Source organism: Perca flavescens, chromosome 20 (assembly GCF_004354835.1).
Source record: "Perca flavescens isolate YP-PL-M2 chromosome 20, PFLA_1.0, whole genome shotgun sequence".
Classification (NCBI taxonomy): domain Eukaryota; kingdom Metazoa; phylum Chordata; class Actinopteri; order Perciformes; family Percidae; genus Perca; species Perca flavescens.
Window position 1 is genome coordinate 21609683 of NC_041350.1, and position 16797 is coordinate 21626479.

Sequence of the window (16797 nt, forward strand, 5' to 3'; positions counted from 1 at the left end):
AGCCAGGCTAGCTGTTTTCCCCTGCTTCAAGTCTTAAAGCTAAGCTAAGCTAACTAGCTGCCGCCTTTAGCTTCATATTGATCAGATAAATATGAGAGTGGTATCAATCCTTTCATCTAACTCTCTGCAAAAGGCGAATCAGCATATTTCCCAAAATGTCAAACTATTTGTTAAAGTCTCTGAGGCTTTATTGAGTGGTGAAAATAAACTGCAGTTAATATAATGTAGCGGAGTCAGTCACAGATAGAGCTAGAAATTCTTTGTCAGTTTTGTGGGTTGTTTGGGGTTATTATTGGTCATCACATAAAAATGGCTTCCCACGCTTCAACCAAACGATTTTAGCTTGTGACAGAATCCTTGTTTACTCTTCTCCAGAATGAGCACACTAGCATCTGACAGATGAAAAGAGTGAGTGGAGACCATACATGCTGCTCTGACTCATGACCTCTCCTCTGGTCAGACTCACCCTGACCTGGAATGGCAGGGCTGCAGTACTGTAACATAACTATGTGACACTCTGCACAGCACACAAATACACACTCACAAATGCACACGCACGTGCACTTCTATTTTCTATTCTCTGCCTACTGCTCTGCCAAATCATCCTTTTCAGCCACCAAACACTAGCACCCAGCACCCCCACACACATGCACGCACACAGGCACGCAGGCACACACACACACACACACACACACACACACACACACACACACACACACACACACACACACACACACACACACACACACACAGTCTCAGCTCTCTATGGCCTTCCTCCAGCTCCTGCTCTCTCTGTACTTTGGGAACTGCCTTCTCTCTGTGTTCGGAACAAAGGCAAATGAGAGATGAAGCAGGGCTCTGTACCAGGAACCATCGCCTACAGTAAACAAGCAGTGATGGCAATTAGCAATTCAACCTTGATTTAGAAATAGTTTTCACATTTTCAGGAAAATGCTTATTTGCTTTCTTGCTGAGTTAGATAAGAAGATCGGTATCACTTTCATTAAATATGAGATTGGTATCAATCTTCTCTCAGCCAAAATGTCAAACTATTCCTGTAAAGACAAGTTCACAAATTGCTCATGGGCACCTAATTTTAAGATATTTTCATTCTGTCACAAAAATGCAGAAAAATGAAGCTTTAAATTTTGTATAAAGAAAATAACACTTCTAGGACTAAATACACCACTATTTTTTTAATGTGGTTATTTTTACAAGGTGTCGGTTTTTCAGACTGTGTGCACACAAACAAGTGCTCACCTCTCAACCCCAAATGTCAGTGATGCAGGTGGCTTATATTGACCAAGTTATAAAAAACAGAAAAGCAGTGGGTTCAACTCCCCTGACAGTCCATCAACAGCCATAAGTCCTACCCAAATGACTCCACCCTGCTCTTTCACTGTACTTTACTCTTGACAAAAGCCTCGGCTAAATGCAGCAATTAACCATCAAAAGCAGCTCTCAATGCGCAGCCCCGCCGCTCCTTTAACCTTTGACCTGTGACAATCAAACAGCAAGAGAGTGTGTGCTATGTGCATGTGTGTAGTCCTAGTTGCCTGTCCCACCAAAACCAACACTTGAGAATAAAATGGCTGCTCTGGTGTTAAAGTATAGATCAGGAGGTTGGTTTTTGCCACAGGAATGAGGTCCGATGTTGATTCATCCTCTAACAGGATACGATGCTAAACCTAACAGGGCTTTTGTTTTTTATCAGGTGTTTGTATTTGTATCTGTGTTTAAAACCATCCTCCACTATCACAAGCCTCTAAAATCCGAATAACAAAAAAAAAAAGATGAAATGAAGACAGACATGACGGTCACTGACAGAACAGAATAAGTAGTACTAAAAAAAATCCAACAGAAACATCCACAGAAAGGGATTCTGTGTTTAGATTTTGCATTTTACAAACACTGTACAGGGTAATACTCAACTGACCAGGTTCCATGTACTCCATAGAAAGAAGAAACTCAAAAATAAACTCAAAACAGCTACTTTTCAACTTATCACTTCTGCACGTCTGAAAGAAAGTTTATACACTTAGTTTGTTTCTCTTGACTTCATTTTTTTTTCTCACTTTATCTTCAGCTTTTACAATCAAGTTTGGTTTGTCAGAGAGGAGGAGGATTGTGGTGGAGAGGAGGACAGAGGAAACTCGAGATGGGACCGATCCAGTCGCTGACCAGTTTGAGCTCCAAGTGGGAGACTGGAAACTTTAAAGACTGGTAAAGCCAGGTCATATTAATTATAATTGGATTTAAAGCCAGAATTAGTATGCATTGAAACAAGAGGTATCCCTATTTTCTACTGTAGAGGCAAACAAAACAAACACCTCCATATTTATTTATTTATGAACATTTATTAGAGGATCAACCCCATGGGATGCAGCATCTCGTTTTCATGGGGGTCGTTTGCATTATCCAATGTAATATATCTCTTCACTTAACCTTATGCAAACTGCCAATCGAAAAGAATCAAACATAAGAGGAGAAGGTAGAAAATGGAAAGCTTAATTTCTACTTTTCTACAGCTTCACTTTTACTTTTTAAGATTGGGTTTACTCCTCTAGCCTTGCAGTCCTTGCAGACTGATTCTAAGGTATGGTCAGTCTGTGACCTGGCCCTCTCTCAGGGTAAAGCACAGGAAGGCTTGATGTACAGTAGAAACCTTTGTTTAAGATTCTAGCAGGTATCTGGTTAGGTATTGCCCCTGGCTTACAACCAGATTCCTGTCGTTTCATTAATACTAGCATTTAACGTCAGACAGGAAGAAAAACCTGCTCAGCCAGGGGCAACACCTATGTCAAAGCAAAACAATAATAAAAATAAAAAAGTATTATCTAATCTGTTAAGTAATGCTTCAATAAAATATCAAAATGTACATTGAGTTCACGAACAAGTATTTCTTAAGAAAAATGCAGTAAACGTCCAGGGTTAATAGCTTGAGTTCTGTGTAGAGCAATTAACAATGTTCCCGTCATAGGTGCAGATCTGAGGTCAGCTTAGACATCGATTTCAACCAACAGCAGCCATAATAAACTGCAGTGGAATCGGTGACAGCAGATCAGCATCTATAGACGACTTTCTGTACAGGTTGGCACAGCTGGAAGTTTGGCCAAAAGGCTGCAGACAGCTGCAGGAGGCCACAGGCAGAGAAGGTCTGTTGATACAGGTTTGGGTGCGAACATGCTAGCCTGATAAAGGCAAAGGCTTTAGCCACTCGCTCCGAAATAAGCTGCTATAATTTAGCACATGGCGGGTTTGTGGAAAATCTCTCAAACCTTTTTAAAACGTTCACAAAAAAAGCTTTTATTGAGCTTTTAATGGGAAACCAGGTTGTGTTTGGCATGGTCGGCAAGAGCGCCTACCGCCCATTTCTGTTGCCTACATGCAACCTCCCACTCCTTGCCTATGGCACTGCTGTCCATCCTTTTCCAAACCCCTCATTTCATGACAAAACAAGGAACAAATATCCTGGTTTCCTATTGATTATTAATGTCCAAATCTCTTTTTCAAGTTAAGCTGACACTTGTAGTTAATTTACCAGCATATATGAATATTACCAAAAGCACCTCAGTGATATACTGATCTCAGCCACTGAGAGAACAAGATACCTGTCCTCTAGCTGCGGCTCCAGGGTATGGCGCTTTTCCAGAGTGGCTATTTTGGGAGTGTGTGTGTATGCTAGATGGGTTTGAAGTGTGTGTTTGCATGTGATGTGTGTGTCTGGGGATCAATTTAAATACTGAATGTGTGCATTGATGTTTGTCTGTATGTGCATGAGTATGTATGAATGTGTGTGTATGTGTGTGTGTGTGTGTGTGTGTGTGTTTTGTATGTGATGGCAGGAGGAGCGTAGCGTGGCTATAGGATGATGCAGGGCTTCTTGTCCTTGAAAGGGTTTTCGGAGGTGGGAACCCCAACCAGCAGAGGGTCGCTACGAGCGTGCTGCTCACAGTAACTCATCAGGTCTGCTGCTGCTTTGGACACCTGTCAGGAGAGCGGGAGAGGTGAGGAACGACGAGAGAGAAGAAGAAGGTAGAGGATTTAAATGAGTGGAGAGATATTTGACAAAGAAAAAGATGATGGTGGACAAGAAAGGGAGTTGTGAGGGACGTAGATGAGAGAGGAAGCAGGAGATGCAAGAGGAAGGTATCACACATGATCATGATCACACGTACAACAAACACGGTAGTAAACTATCGTCCTACCTTAATGCGTTCAATCCCTGCCTCAATCCTCAGCTGTTCCACCAGTTTCCTGGCCTGGGCGATATTATTAGTGGTAGACATACTGATCCATCAGAATACACCAACTCAGGAGAAAACTGAATGAGAGAGAGTAAAAAATGTTTGCTATGCAGATAATGATAGGTGATTTCATCAAATATGCTGGCCCGCCTCATGTCGATATGCAGGAAGGGCAAGGTGACTCCCGGCAACTAAAATCTAACTTTGGAACATAGTTTTGCATGAGCGGACTGACATGCTTTCAAAACTGTTTTGATTTGTGTCTCGTGTATAACCAGGACAAGACTATCATGGTGACATTAAGGTCAAATGAGGTCTGGCTTGGAAATTTACATTTAAACTTTAGCAAAGCAAATATATTATGTGTGTACCATATATACTGTATTTTATGACACATAAAAGGTTTGTTGTAGTCGGTCAAGTTGTCAATGGTTGATAGTGATGGTGTAACTACATACAACTACAACATTTACTGTGCTTACGGTAAATACAGTTTTGATGGTTTCATTTTATGCCACATTATACTTCTTCTGCACTACATTTCAGAGGGAAATAGTGTACTTTTTACTCAACTTCATTTATCTGACAGTTATGTTGCAGATTAAACTACAGAATAAAGTATTTTAATTTAGCTTGACCACCTACTGTACCACATTAAAATGCTGCTGAGATTAATGCATCAGTCTTAATCATCCAATAATATAATATATAATAATATACTTTAAGAAGGGCCATTTTCTGCATTATTAATATTTAAATATTTTGCTACTTTAATTTAGTTGTTAGTATTTTGTTGATGACACTGCTGCTGGACTTTTATTTGTCATGGAATATGTTTTACATTGTGGTACTGGTACTTTTACTTCTTCCACCACTGTGGAGTATATACCGGGGTATTCTGCAACATGTATGTAAACATATAAAAATATAATGCTTACATACTGCTCTGATTTATGAGCTGAATCCCCCTTAAAGTCCTCAATAGCTTCACTGCGTTGCAGAGTTACAGCACCACCGTGAGGTGACTACTTGGTGGTGCAACATTATTAATAAAAAAAACAATGGAAATATTAATATTTTTCTTGATCAAAATACAGTTTATGGAGGTGATATGCACAGTATAATAAGGCTAGAGCTTGATTTACTAACTTAAGAAATATTTGTTAGATTAATAAATCTATGTTTGTCATTCATGCTAAATATTCTTCAACCTTTTGGCATAGCAGAGGTAATAGAGGATCACCTGACTGATGGTAGGCAGACAGGACTCTCTCTGAACACAAATGGGACTGGATGGAGATCTGAGCGGTGCAGGTACGGCCGGAAAAACAGTTGCCAAGTCAAAACAACAGAGCTGGTCTGCAGCTGAGCTCACATTGGCTTGACTCTGTAAAAAAGGAGAGCAGGTGAGATGGCTGCTGCTTACACAGTTGGGTTACAGACAGGCAGATATGTTAAATATGTTATAGTTGTTTGTTTTTTTATCCATTTGCAGTTTTGTATACCTGGGCTTCTAAAAATGCTTCATGTCACAAATTCCAAACTGCATTTAAGATTTTGTTCCATGGATCCATATGGGGAGGTTTTTGTTCTTTTAGTAATTAGTGTGTCTGGCAATATAACAACTGTGAGAGGGAAATCTGCATTTAAAAAGCCACTCCTATACAATTGTGAATCTGTATAACTGCTGACTTCAATTACAAAAATCTCAAACCATCCCACATTCAAGTTTTCATATTTCAAATTATAGAATAGAATTTGCTTCAATGCCAAACTGTCATCATCAGCCTTATCATTTATATTACACATCTGTCATCACAACCAGTAATACAACTTCATTGATCAGATGGTAGGACATTCCTGCATTGCTGATCTAATAAAGGAAGTCCTTTCATACCTGTGCTGTCAAAGATTAATTTAAAAAAACCTCCACTTTCTTTCCTGTAAACATTTTTTAGCACAGAGTGTAGAAGTTTCCCCACCAGTGCATAGGATCAAAACGCACCTCGCTCCTCACATACACCACTGTGAGTGTGTTACGACTGTGTCTCTCTGTCTGGTGCCCTCTCTCCTGCTTTAATTACTCCTACTGTAGCTCAGAGATTCATGTCTGTAATTAGGGCTTTTGTCTCTCTCTGTGTGCGTGTGTGTGTGTGTGTGTGTGTGTGTGTTTGTGAGATAGAGAGAGAGAGAGAGAGAGAGAGAGAGAGAGAGGGAGAGAGGTGGGAGGGAGTGAATAGATTTATATTATAACACATAATGCACTTCTCTCTCTCTCTCTCTCTTTCTTTCTGTCTCTGCACACACATTTGTATTATTGTTATACTTCTGAGGACATTTATTAAGTGTCTCCCATCCAAACTCTAATCCTAATCTTAACCCTGAGCTCAAATCCTAATCCCAACTAGACCCTTAGTGGCAAAATACCCTCATTTCTGTCCCTTTTCTGCATATTTGCTCTCTCTTACACACATGCAAACTTGTTTTTGACAGCATTGAAATGACTTCCTTAATTCCCTGGAGATAAGGGGTGGGCGTATCCATACCATTATCTTGTTTTGAGTATCAATACTAGCGTCAATATAATCATTGCCAAAAAGACGACATTAGTGACACGTTAGATCACGTTCTGGAGACATGAACACTTGTTAGTGCATTTGAATTAACACAGAATTAACTTTTTTTTCTTTTTTTTAACAGTTAATAACAGAGTAGAGTAAAAGGAAATGTCTAATGTGTATTAAATTAGTGGTACCAAAAATGTATTTATAAGTAACCTATAAATGCATTTCCCTCATACATTTTGGCACATGGCACTCTCCCAAATAAGATGCTTGTAATAGTAAAAAGAAAGTATATGTATCTGCCTTTGTATTACTTAATATCATATTGGAATCAATTTTTGAGATTTTTTGAATATCACACACTCTGGAAATTTACCCTAACAATAGTCTACAGTCCACTACATGCTCAAACCCAACTCTGACTTAAATGTAACCCTCGACTGTAATAGTTCACCATATGAAGCCCTGATCTTTTCCCCTCAATAGGAGGTGATTGTGTGATTGTGTGTTTAATACAATTGTAAAAATACAGAGACGCACAACCCTTCCATCACAACATATCTTCTAATTCCCTGTCAGGGTTTGAGGAGTGTCCCTGTGACAGCCAACAGAAGAATATAGATATGCATATGAACAACAGCAACTTACACTAATAATACACCAAGTAAACACCACACTAGCCTGAGGTGACAGCACTTTTACCCACTTTGTTTAAAAGCTATTGTACCTTTCACAAACTATTGCTTTCTGGTTTTGGAAGTGAACTTCCAATTGCAAATGATGGGGCTGTTCAGAAATGTAGGCTGTTTTCATATTTTCTCAAATGCATAAGCATCAAACTGGCAACTCGCAGGGAACTAACCATTCGGAAATATACAGCCTAAATCACTTTTTGAACACTTCAGTGATATTTTAAACCGAGTGCTTTGATTCCTTCAGCCTGTTGATTTTATAAACTTTCTGCTATGGCGCATTCCGTGCTGAGAGAAGGAAGCTGTACACAACCAGCGTCGCTGCCCCCTCCGCATTCAAATATCTCCTCTCCTACGCCCCCAAATAGAATATATGTTCTTGTAAAGCCGATGCACAGATGCAAACATATAGGCACTGTAAGATGGTCATTTGACTTGGACAGGACCAAACACATCACCAGAGCTGGACAGGCCCCGGTCAGCCAGCCAGCCAGCGAGTACACAGCCGCTCTCAAGACGCGCAAAAATGCATCAATCCTTATTGATCCTAGCGGCTCCTGGGCGCTGATCGGGCCTGCAGTACGGAGCCATGTCCTCCACTATAGGCCCTGCTTGCTTCTCTACCGTGTGAAAACACAATGCGGGCATTTTGATGGATAGAACAGCATGTCCTCTCTCTCCAATGGCTATCCACACGCACGCACACACACGCATACGCACAGTGCGCGCAAGCACAGGCAGACCTTGTGCACATATCTGAGCCAGAGATATTTTCCCAAGTGAAGACCAGACTAGACCGCTTCAGGTCTGCAAATAGGCCCTAATCGTTAGCCGTGGGAGCAGGGTGGTGACACGTTTTGAGGGAGGCAGGCTCCTGCAGCCAATATAAACCCATCCAATAACAATGGGCACAAGACTGGAGCGCATGCCTTTATGTTCCGCTATTATGCAAATTGATCGGCACACACGGCCTACTTCAGCATATAAAATCCAGAGGTTTTTGGAAACAGTGTCTTGTGCGTCCTCAGAGTCCAGGCGAGCTGTAGGAAATCTTCCACTGACCCTGTCCCCGGTCCTCCCCACCCTCTCTGCCGGCAAAGGGCTGGGAAAAACCGGATTCGTGACACTGATGAAGCCCCTCTCCGCTGCAGCCGCCCTCGGTGAAGAGAAGCCGGGGTTGCAGAGGCGCAAAGACGTTACAATTATTATACACAGGGAGAAAAATACCCAAATATCTCCAAACTCACCTCCGAATGCGCTGTATTGGTAATTTAAAGGGCCAGATCCGCTGGTTTCTCACCCTCTCTGCTCGTTCACTCCCCGTCTTCGCCGAGCCAAACGCCTCCCCCTTCGCTACCAGTGTCTGTCCACTCCTCTATACCCCCTCCCTTCTCTTCCTCCCTCCCTCTCTCCGTCTCTCTCCCTTCATCCGATCCTGTGACAGTACCTTTAACCCAGGGGCTCCCACACAAACATTCACAAATATAGTGTAGTGTCTTCTAAACAAGAGGAGTTTGAATGCAGTAGGCTTTATTTTCAATGGATGTAGGCTATTTGCAGTCATTTAGTTGGGAAAGCCTGGTGCCCCATCAGTATGGAGGAAATATTTATTCATAGTTCAAATTGAAAGTCCAAAGACAAATTGAAAATCCAAAGGGAAAACAAAGCGAGATCAAATTAAAAATATTATTATTATTTTTTCCATTGGGCTTTGGCTTTTGAATTTAATATTTGGCTTTTGAATTTCAATTTAACATTGGATTTTAATTTTCATTTAATATTTGGCTTTTGAATTTCAATTTAACATTGGATTTTAATTTTCATTTAATATTTGGCTTTTGAATTTCCATTTAACATTGCCTTTTCATTTGGACTTGACACATGTCAATGTAAATGAGGAGGCGTGGCCCAAAGCCTGGTGGGAGGGTCTGAAACGAAAGGGGTGCAGAGGCACCTTATGAGCAGCAGGGGGAGCTTACTGCTGAGGAGCACACTGTTAAGCATCTGTCTGCAGATTCACCACTAGGCTGGGTCTTGTTTCACATGATAGAAAATGATGATGTAAGCTAAACACAAACGACATTTCATGCAACAACCGTGAAGTTTTCATGTAGTTACTATAATTGGGCCTGTGTTAGTGAGGACTAGATTAGGACTGGATTTAAAGCTGATTCTGGTTCCCAACTTCGCCCCAGGTGTGTCTGTTTAAAACACGACTCAGACAACTTCTCTCTTTTGATGTTATATTTAATTAAGCAACAGTAGAAACATGGGTGTGGGTAGCTCTGCTTACGTGTGTTTGTGTGTGGTCAGATCTCGAGGACGCGCACACACACAATCTCAACCGGATAGTCATCGTCCGAACTGCGACCTCTCCTTTTTCTTTCTCTCACTTTTTTCTCCGGGTGGTGCGCGCGGTGTGAGGTGCGTGTCAGTGCTATTCTCCAACATGTAGCCTACTCACAACTATCACTCCTGATCGATACTTTTTCAGACTTCCAGCTAACAGCGGTGTCTGTGAACATCACTGGCCGGCCAGCAGGGAGGCGATCCCGGCCGCCACCAGCTGGCTGTCCCGTCAGACTGAAGCTTCTGACAACATCGGAGAAAATGTGCAGTTGGCCATCAACGTTTGTAAAACTGCCCATATTCAAACTCTACACAGTTAATTTATCGCATAAAAAAGTCTCAATAGTGAATTTAGTGGTGGAATAGCAGATGAAAATTGTAAAAAGTTTCCAGTTGTTTGCTGCTGCTAATACGGCAAACTCCCGATCTAGATAGTCCATATAATCGATTGCTTTTTTATAATAGCGCGGACACGCACCTCACACCGCGCGCACCACCCGGAGAAAAAAGTGAGAGATAGAAAAAGGAGAGTTTGCAGTTCGGAGATGACTATCCAGTTGAGATTGTGTGTGTGTGCGTCCTCGAAATCTGACCACACACAAACACACGTAAGCAGAGCTACCCACACCCATGTTTCTACTGTTGCTTAATTAAATATAACATCAAAAGAGAGAAGTTGTCTGAGTCGTGTTTTAAACAGACACACCTGGGGCGAAGTTGGGAACCAGAATCAGCTTTAAATCCAGTCCTAATCTAGTCCTCACTAACACAGGCCCAATTATAGTAACTACATGAAAACTTCACTGTTGTTGCATGAAATGTCGTTTGTGTTTAGCTTACATCATCATTTTCTATCATGTGAAACAAGACCCAGCCTAGTGGTGAATCTGCAGACAGATGCTTAACAGTGTGCTCCTCAGCAGTAAGCTCCCCCTGCTGCTCATAAGGTGCCTCTGCACTCCTTTCGTTTCAGACCCTCCCACCAGCCTTTGGGCCACGCCTCCTCATTTACATTGACATGTGTCAAGTCCAAATGAAAAGGCAATGTTAAATGGAAATTCAAAAGCCAAATATTAAATGAAAATTGAAATCCAATGTTAAATTGAAATTCAAAAGCCAAATATTAAATGAAAATTAAAAGCCAATGATAAATTGAAATTCAAAAGCCAAATATTAAATTCAAAAGCCAAAGCCAAATGGAAAATTTTAAAAATAATAATAATATTTTTAATTTGATCTCGCTTTGTTTTCCCTTTGGACTTTCAATTTCTCTTTGGACTTTCAATTTGAATTATGAATAAATATTTCCTCCATACATCAGGACCCGCAAAGACTTTTGCAGCCCCGATACGTTTGTATGGATGTTTTGACGTGTAGATTGACACTTGCATGAATTAAAGCCCCATTCAAAATTATTTTAGAATTTCTCTGCTTTCAGTGTATACCTTTATTTGACAATGAAGTCAAAAAAGATCTTGCTGGAACCCCTCGAAACCTTTTTTTTGGAACCCTGATCTGTAGTGACACTTTGAATGGCTTCTTCCCACCAGCATATTTAATTAATCTCTGGTCGTTTTTATGTACTGTAGGCTAAATGACAACCGTTGGCTCAGATTGCTAGGCAAATAATCAAATAGGTTACAACAAATTGCCTGAAATTAACTAAAAATACCTTTGATGCTGTCATCTTTTGAGTGGCCCATGATTTTATATACATTTTCAGATTTGGGTTATGTCGTCTTTCATATGTCTCAAAGATATTGCCTGTCATGTTCTTCTGAAAATAATATGTGATAACACCATAAATGCACCAACATTTTTTTTTCTAAAATCAGAGTTTCTCTTGATAACCCTCTTCTTCTTGCAGGATTTGGGGAAACTAAACAGATTTATTTTACTTTGTTTTCCCTTATCACTGCAGTTAATGAAGATAAAGACTGTAGTGCATGACCCTTATAGGCAATTTTCCACATTCATTGTAGGTTTATATATTATTTCATATTTCACAACTCTGCATGACCCTAACCCAGCTCCCTACTTACCCAACCTGCAATCCACCCTTGTCTTGTAGCCTGTGTCCCATGTCGATGTGTGTACCACACAGTCAAAATGACTCTTCTCTCCATGACGCCACTGCGCTGTGCTGCCACACGGCGGCGCCATTGACCCAGCCGTAGTTCCGTATACTTCGGGGAGGTGTGGTGTGGGTCGCTCCTGCTATTCCTGGCAGGCCCACGCATCCTCCGTTTCCACCGAGCTGTAGTCCACTCCTCCACACGGAGCTAAAAGGGCTGCATCTGCAGTATGACTATTGGCTGAATGTGGACGGTTGGCTCTGCGGTGAAGGAGGGCAAAAGGTCTGATGAGTAGGATGGGGCTGTAAAACCCTGGTGATACTGACAGAGACGGAGATGTAGGTAGCCTGCATGAAATGATGCTGCTTTGATAAACACACTTCAACAGCCATATCTTCCTCATGGCTGTATGGAAAGCCCTTGTTGAGCTACTTCTAACCTCAGGAGAGCTATTTATAACACAGATAACCGCATTGGCCTCGTTTTCACTGAAGTGTGAAATTCTGCATATACATTTCTCTTCCATTTCCTCACCTTTTAGCCATCTCTTCCTCCTTCTCCCTCCTTTATTTGTGTCATTTCTTTCTACAGCTTCACTCTCTGTATTCCCTTATAGCATACCCCCCTCCCTGTCGTGTGGCTTGTTGAGGAGGCAGTGTGGTTACAGTGGATTACAGCAGCTCTTCATTTTCGGAGACATGAGCGGTGGAAGCCCATGAGTCACGATTAAAAGATGCTCTCAGGCTGACAGAGGTAGCACCCACACACGCACACGCGCGCGCGCGAACACACACACACACACACACACACACACACACACACACACACACACACACACACACTTTTATCCCTTTTTCTGAGCTGTCATGTGTGCACACAGACTTTCCCAGATGTAGAAGCACACGTGTAGGCTATGTGTGTTTGCTTGTGCGTTTGTGGACAAGAAGATTATCTCATTAAGACCCAGGAGAGGGGTTGCCACACTGGCCTGGAGGGGTAAGAGTTTTCGTCTTTCTGCGTTGTTATACACTCCAGTAGCAGCCTGGGAGACCTCTGCCTGTCATAACGCATCGGTCTCCACCAGGGTGAGGGTCACACCACACTCTCATGCGACAACCATCGTCAACGTCACGCTGTCTCCATAGCAACCGCACTGGGCACAGCATCCCCAAGCAGATGTTACAGGGACAAGAGAGAAGTGAGAGTGAAAGGAGGAGTGAGAGACTGTGAATCCAGCATCTCTTTCTCTCTCTCTCTCTCTCTCTCGCTCTGTGTGTGTGTATGTGTGTTGAGGCTTTGGGCTAAATGCAAACATGCTCATAATGAAAATGCTGATGCTAAAAAGGTAGGCCTATTTACTACAGCTTACAGCCATTTTACTTTAGCGTGTTAGCATGCAGTGGTGGAATGTAACTAAGTTTACTCAAGAACTGTACTCAAGTAGCCTACAAATAGGAGGTAGGCCTACTTGAAGTGTATCCATTTCATGCTACATACTACTCCACAATTCAAAGGGGAATATTTAACTTGTTATATTGTACAGCTTTAGTTAGCCTACAACTTACTTTGCAGGTGAAGATTTGACACATAAAAAGGCTACTAATTGACTACTCAACAGTATAGTTAAAATTAGCTCCATCATGACCAACTACAACAGTAGATTTTTACTTATGCATCAGTAAGTAGGCTATAACAATAATATAGGCCTAATATAGGCAAGGTCTATGATAGTATAATTATGCATAATGAGTACTTTAACTTTTGATACTTTGAGTACAGTTTGCTAATAATACTTTTACTTGAATGACACTTGAATGACACTCACGTATTGTTACTTTTATTAGTAAATCTGCTAAATAAATCTGAATACTACCTTCGCCACTTAGCATGCTAACATTTGTTAATTAGCAGTAAACATAAAGAGCAACTGAAGCTAATAAGAATGGCAATAGTTTTGCAGGTATTTGGTCATAAAAAAGTATCAGACGGTTTAAAATGTTAAATAAATCTAAAGTTATGTTAAGTTAAATGCCCTAAAGATAGCAGTTCATGCTAAGCAGCACATGCATGTCTGTACAAAGTTTCCTGGCAATCCATCAAATAGTTGTTGAGATATTTCAGTCTGGATCAAAGTGGTGGACCAACAATGGCTAAAGTCATCAAACCTCTGTTAGCAACGTTAGCACAAGTGAGGTTGAGTCATCACACACCAGGTAAGCAAGAGGAGAAAAAATCAAAAAGATGAGAAACACTCCTCAGTTCACATTTTTATTAGGAAAATCATTTTGCAGATTTGATTATTATTATCATCTATATATATATATATATATATATGTTATTTTCCGTTATTCAGAGGATGCATCAGCACAGTATATCTTAATAGGAAGACTATTGCTAGAATAAATATCTATACATCATAATTAGTTAAATAAAAGTCCCAACAGAAGAAAAGATAAAGCAATAGAATCATTTACAAAAACAATAAGTGCTTAAAAGAAATTAAACCGAATTTGCAAAACCGAAGCCGTAAATGCTGCTGAGGAATTTATTTAAAAAATACAAAGATGATTCACAGTTTGTGTCCTTGTTCTCATGCTGGCTGTAACACCAATAGGGACCATGCAGGAATGAAGGGCCAGAGCGACAGAATAGTACCAAACTACATTACCCACAAAGTCTATATGCCCCACTTTACGCCCCCTGTCTGCAGATCTTCTGCCTTTTAGCTCAACTCGACAGGACTGTAACCTGTCATTGTCTGTAGGAATGAGTTTATGGAACATACCTTAGTTAGACTAGAAAACAACAACCCTTTCTGTGTATTTAGATTTTACCGACTGCCCTTCGTTTCAGCGTCACAGGGTCATGTTTCTCATCCTGCTATGGAAGAACACGTGAACCACACTTCCTCTGCTGTACAACATGCTCTTAAGCAACTTGACCAGTGCTAAAACACGGTGAGGTGAACTTCGCTTGGTCCTAACTGAAATTTGGTTGTTGCTTATGTAGATTGCTATGGAGACCCAAAGTGTTTAATATTAAATAAATGAATATGACATTATGAAATAAATAATCATATGAATTACATAAAGAAAAAATGCATTACAGCTGTGAAATACAGTTTTTTACAATCACTTTGCTACTAATTTCAGAACCTTGATGTCATTTTTCAAAACTCTAGACACAAAACTCAAAACAGTTATCACTTGTAACACAGGCTGTCCAATGTTCAAAACATTGCATTGGGCATTCATATCTTTAAAGAAATCTTGCACTTGCTCAATCACTGTTTCAAAAAACAAATATATTGTGAAATACCATTGAAACGTTACTTTAGATCACCCACACATAAGCTACCCATAGTTTCACTGGGTCATTGTTTGTACAATCATTAAATATTGTAGTACAAAATAGGTGATACATGTTTCATTATGGTACTACAAGTAAATACATCCCTGTTAAAGTACTGCAGTAGTAGAGCTAATACTGCATACCAATGTGGTAGAAGTATATATATATATATATATATATATATATATATATATATATATATATATATATATATATATATATATATATATATATATATTTATTTATCCAGGTAAGTCGATTGAGAACAAATTCTCATTTGCAACGACAACAGACATACAGTACTCTATAAATAAAGTATATATACAGTCATGAGAAAAAATTAGGACACCCATGCTAAAGTTGACTAAAAAGAGGAATAAAAAAATCATCTTTGGAAATTGATCTTAATGCCTTAAATAAAAAAAATAGAAAAAATCCAACCTTTATGGACACCAATTTTGTTTGTGAATGAATAATGTATCGTAAATAAATAAATGTTCTTCTTTAAAATACAGGGGGCATAAGTAAGTACACCCCTATGTTAAATTCCCATAGAGGCAGGCAGATTTTTATTTTTAAAGGCCAGTTATTTCATGGATCCAGGATACTATGCATCTTGATAAAGTTCCCTTGGCCTTTGGAATTAAAATAGCCCAACATCATCACATACCCTTCACCATACCTAGAGATTGGCATGGTTTTATTTCAGTTAATTTGAGTTGATAGCTGGTTTGATTTGCATTGAGAGATGATTTTATGGAAACTACCCCATGCCAATCTGTAGGTATGGTGAAGGGTATGTGATGATGGGGTGGCTATTTTAATTACAAACGCCAAGGGAACTTTATCAGGATGCATAGTATCCTGATCCATGAAATAACTGGCCTTTACAGTAAAAATCAAAATCTGCCTGCCTCTAAGGGGAATTTAACATAGGGGTGTACTTACTTATGCCCCCTGTATTTTAAGGAAGAACATTTATTTATTTACAATACATTATTCATTCACAAAGAAAATTGGTGTCCTTAAAGATTGGATTTTCCCTCATTTTTTTAATTAAGGCATTAAGATCAATTTGCAATAGATGTTTTTTTTATTCCTCTTTTCAGTCAACTTTAGCATGGGTGTCCTAATTTTTTCACATGACACATTATATATCTCAATCATCAGTAACAAGTTGGCAGAATTGGACAAGCAATTCCAAGGGCCTGAATCCATATAGTGCAGTACTGTAAATACTGTAAAGAGTCTGAAAAGTTGGTACATGGTACTATAGAAACAGTGTCTGATAAACAGTAGTACATTACAGTAAAGAATGATGATGAAATATTACATCCATAGATGATGAAGTCTAATTGGTTCATGATCCACGCTAATTGGTGACATGTGAATCTCGTTATCTTGAAACTTTCATGATCTAAACATGGAATATTGTTTGTCTGTTTCCATACAATTATGCATTAAGAGTAATGCAACAGTTACTTATCATTTTGAGTAGTTGTATTGATTGGTAGTTAGA

General features: G+C 39.9%; 1 protein-coding gene across 3 annotated transcripts; it reads right to left on the reverse strand.

The window, feature by feature from the left end:
* Positions 1-2446: 2446 nt before the first annotated feature.
* On the reverse strand, positions 2447-8836 carry gng7 (guanine nucleotide binding protein (G protein), gamma 7). 3 transcript variants are annotated; one of them, XM_028566522.1, is made up of 4 exons: positions 8751-8836; positions 5491-5634; positions 4209-4324; positions 2447-3987 (listed from the first exon to the last, which is right to left on the reverse strand). In XM_028566522.1, exons 3-4 carry the CDS (start codon positions 4287-4289, stop codon positions 3862-3864), a joined length of 207 nt encoding a protein of 68 aa, XP_028422323.1. In that variant the 5' UTR covers positions 4290-4324; positions 5491-5634; positions 8751-8836; the 3' UTR covers positions 2447-3861. The 3 variants fall into 3 exon arrangements, with proteins under 3 accessions (XP_028422323.1, XP_028422324.1, XP_028422325.1); XM_028566523.1 differs by lacking the exon at positions 8751-8836 and adding an exon at positions 8479-8704; XM_028566524.1 differs by lacking the exons at positions 5491-5634; positions 8751-8836 and adding an exon at positions 5186-5262.
* Positions 8837-16797: the final 7961 nt, after the last annotated feature.

What these genes read in the sequence shown, in the direction of transcription:
- gng7 (XM_028566522.1), bottom strand. Translation starts at nt 4,289, where the DNA reads ATGTCTACCACTAATAATATCGCCCAGGCCAGGAAACTGGTGGAACAG. An exon ending in CAGGGATTGAACGCATTAAG is followed by an intron (nt 3,988 to 4,208) that starts GTAGGACGATAG and finishes CTCTCCTGACAG; the next exon opens with GTGTCCAAAGCAGCAGCAGA.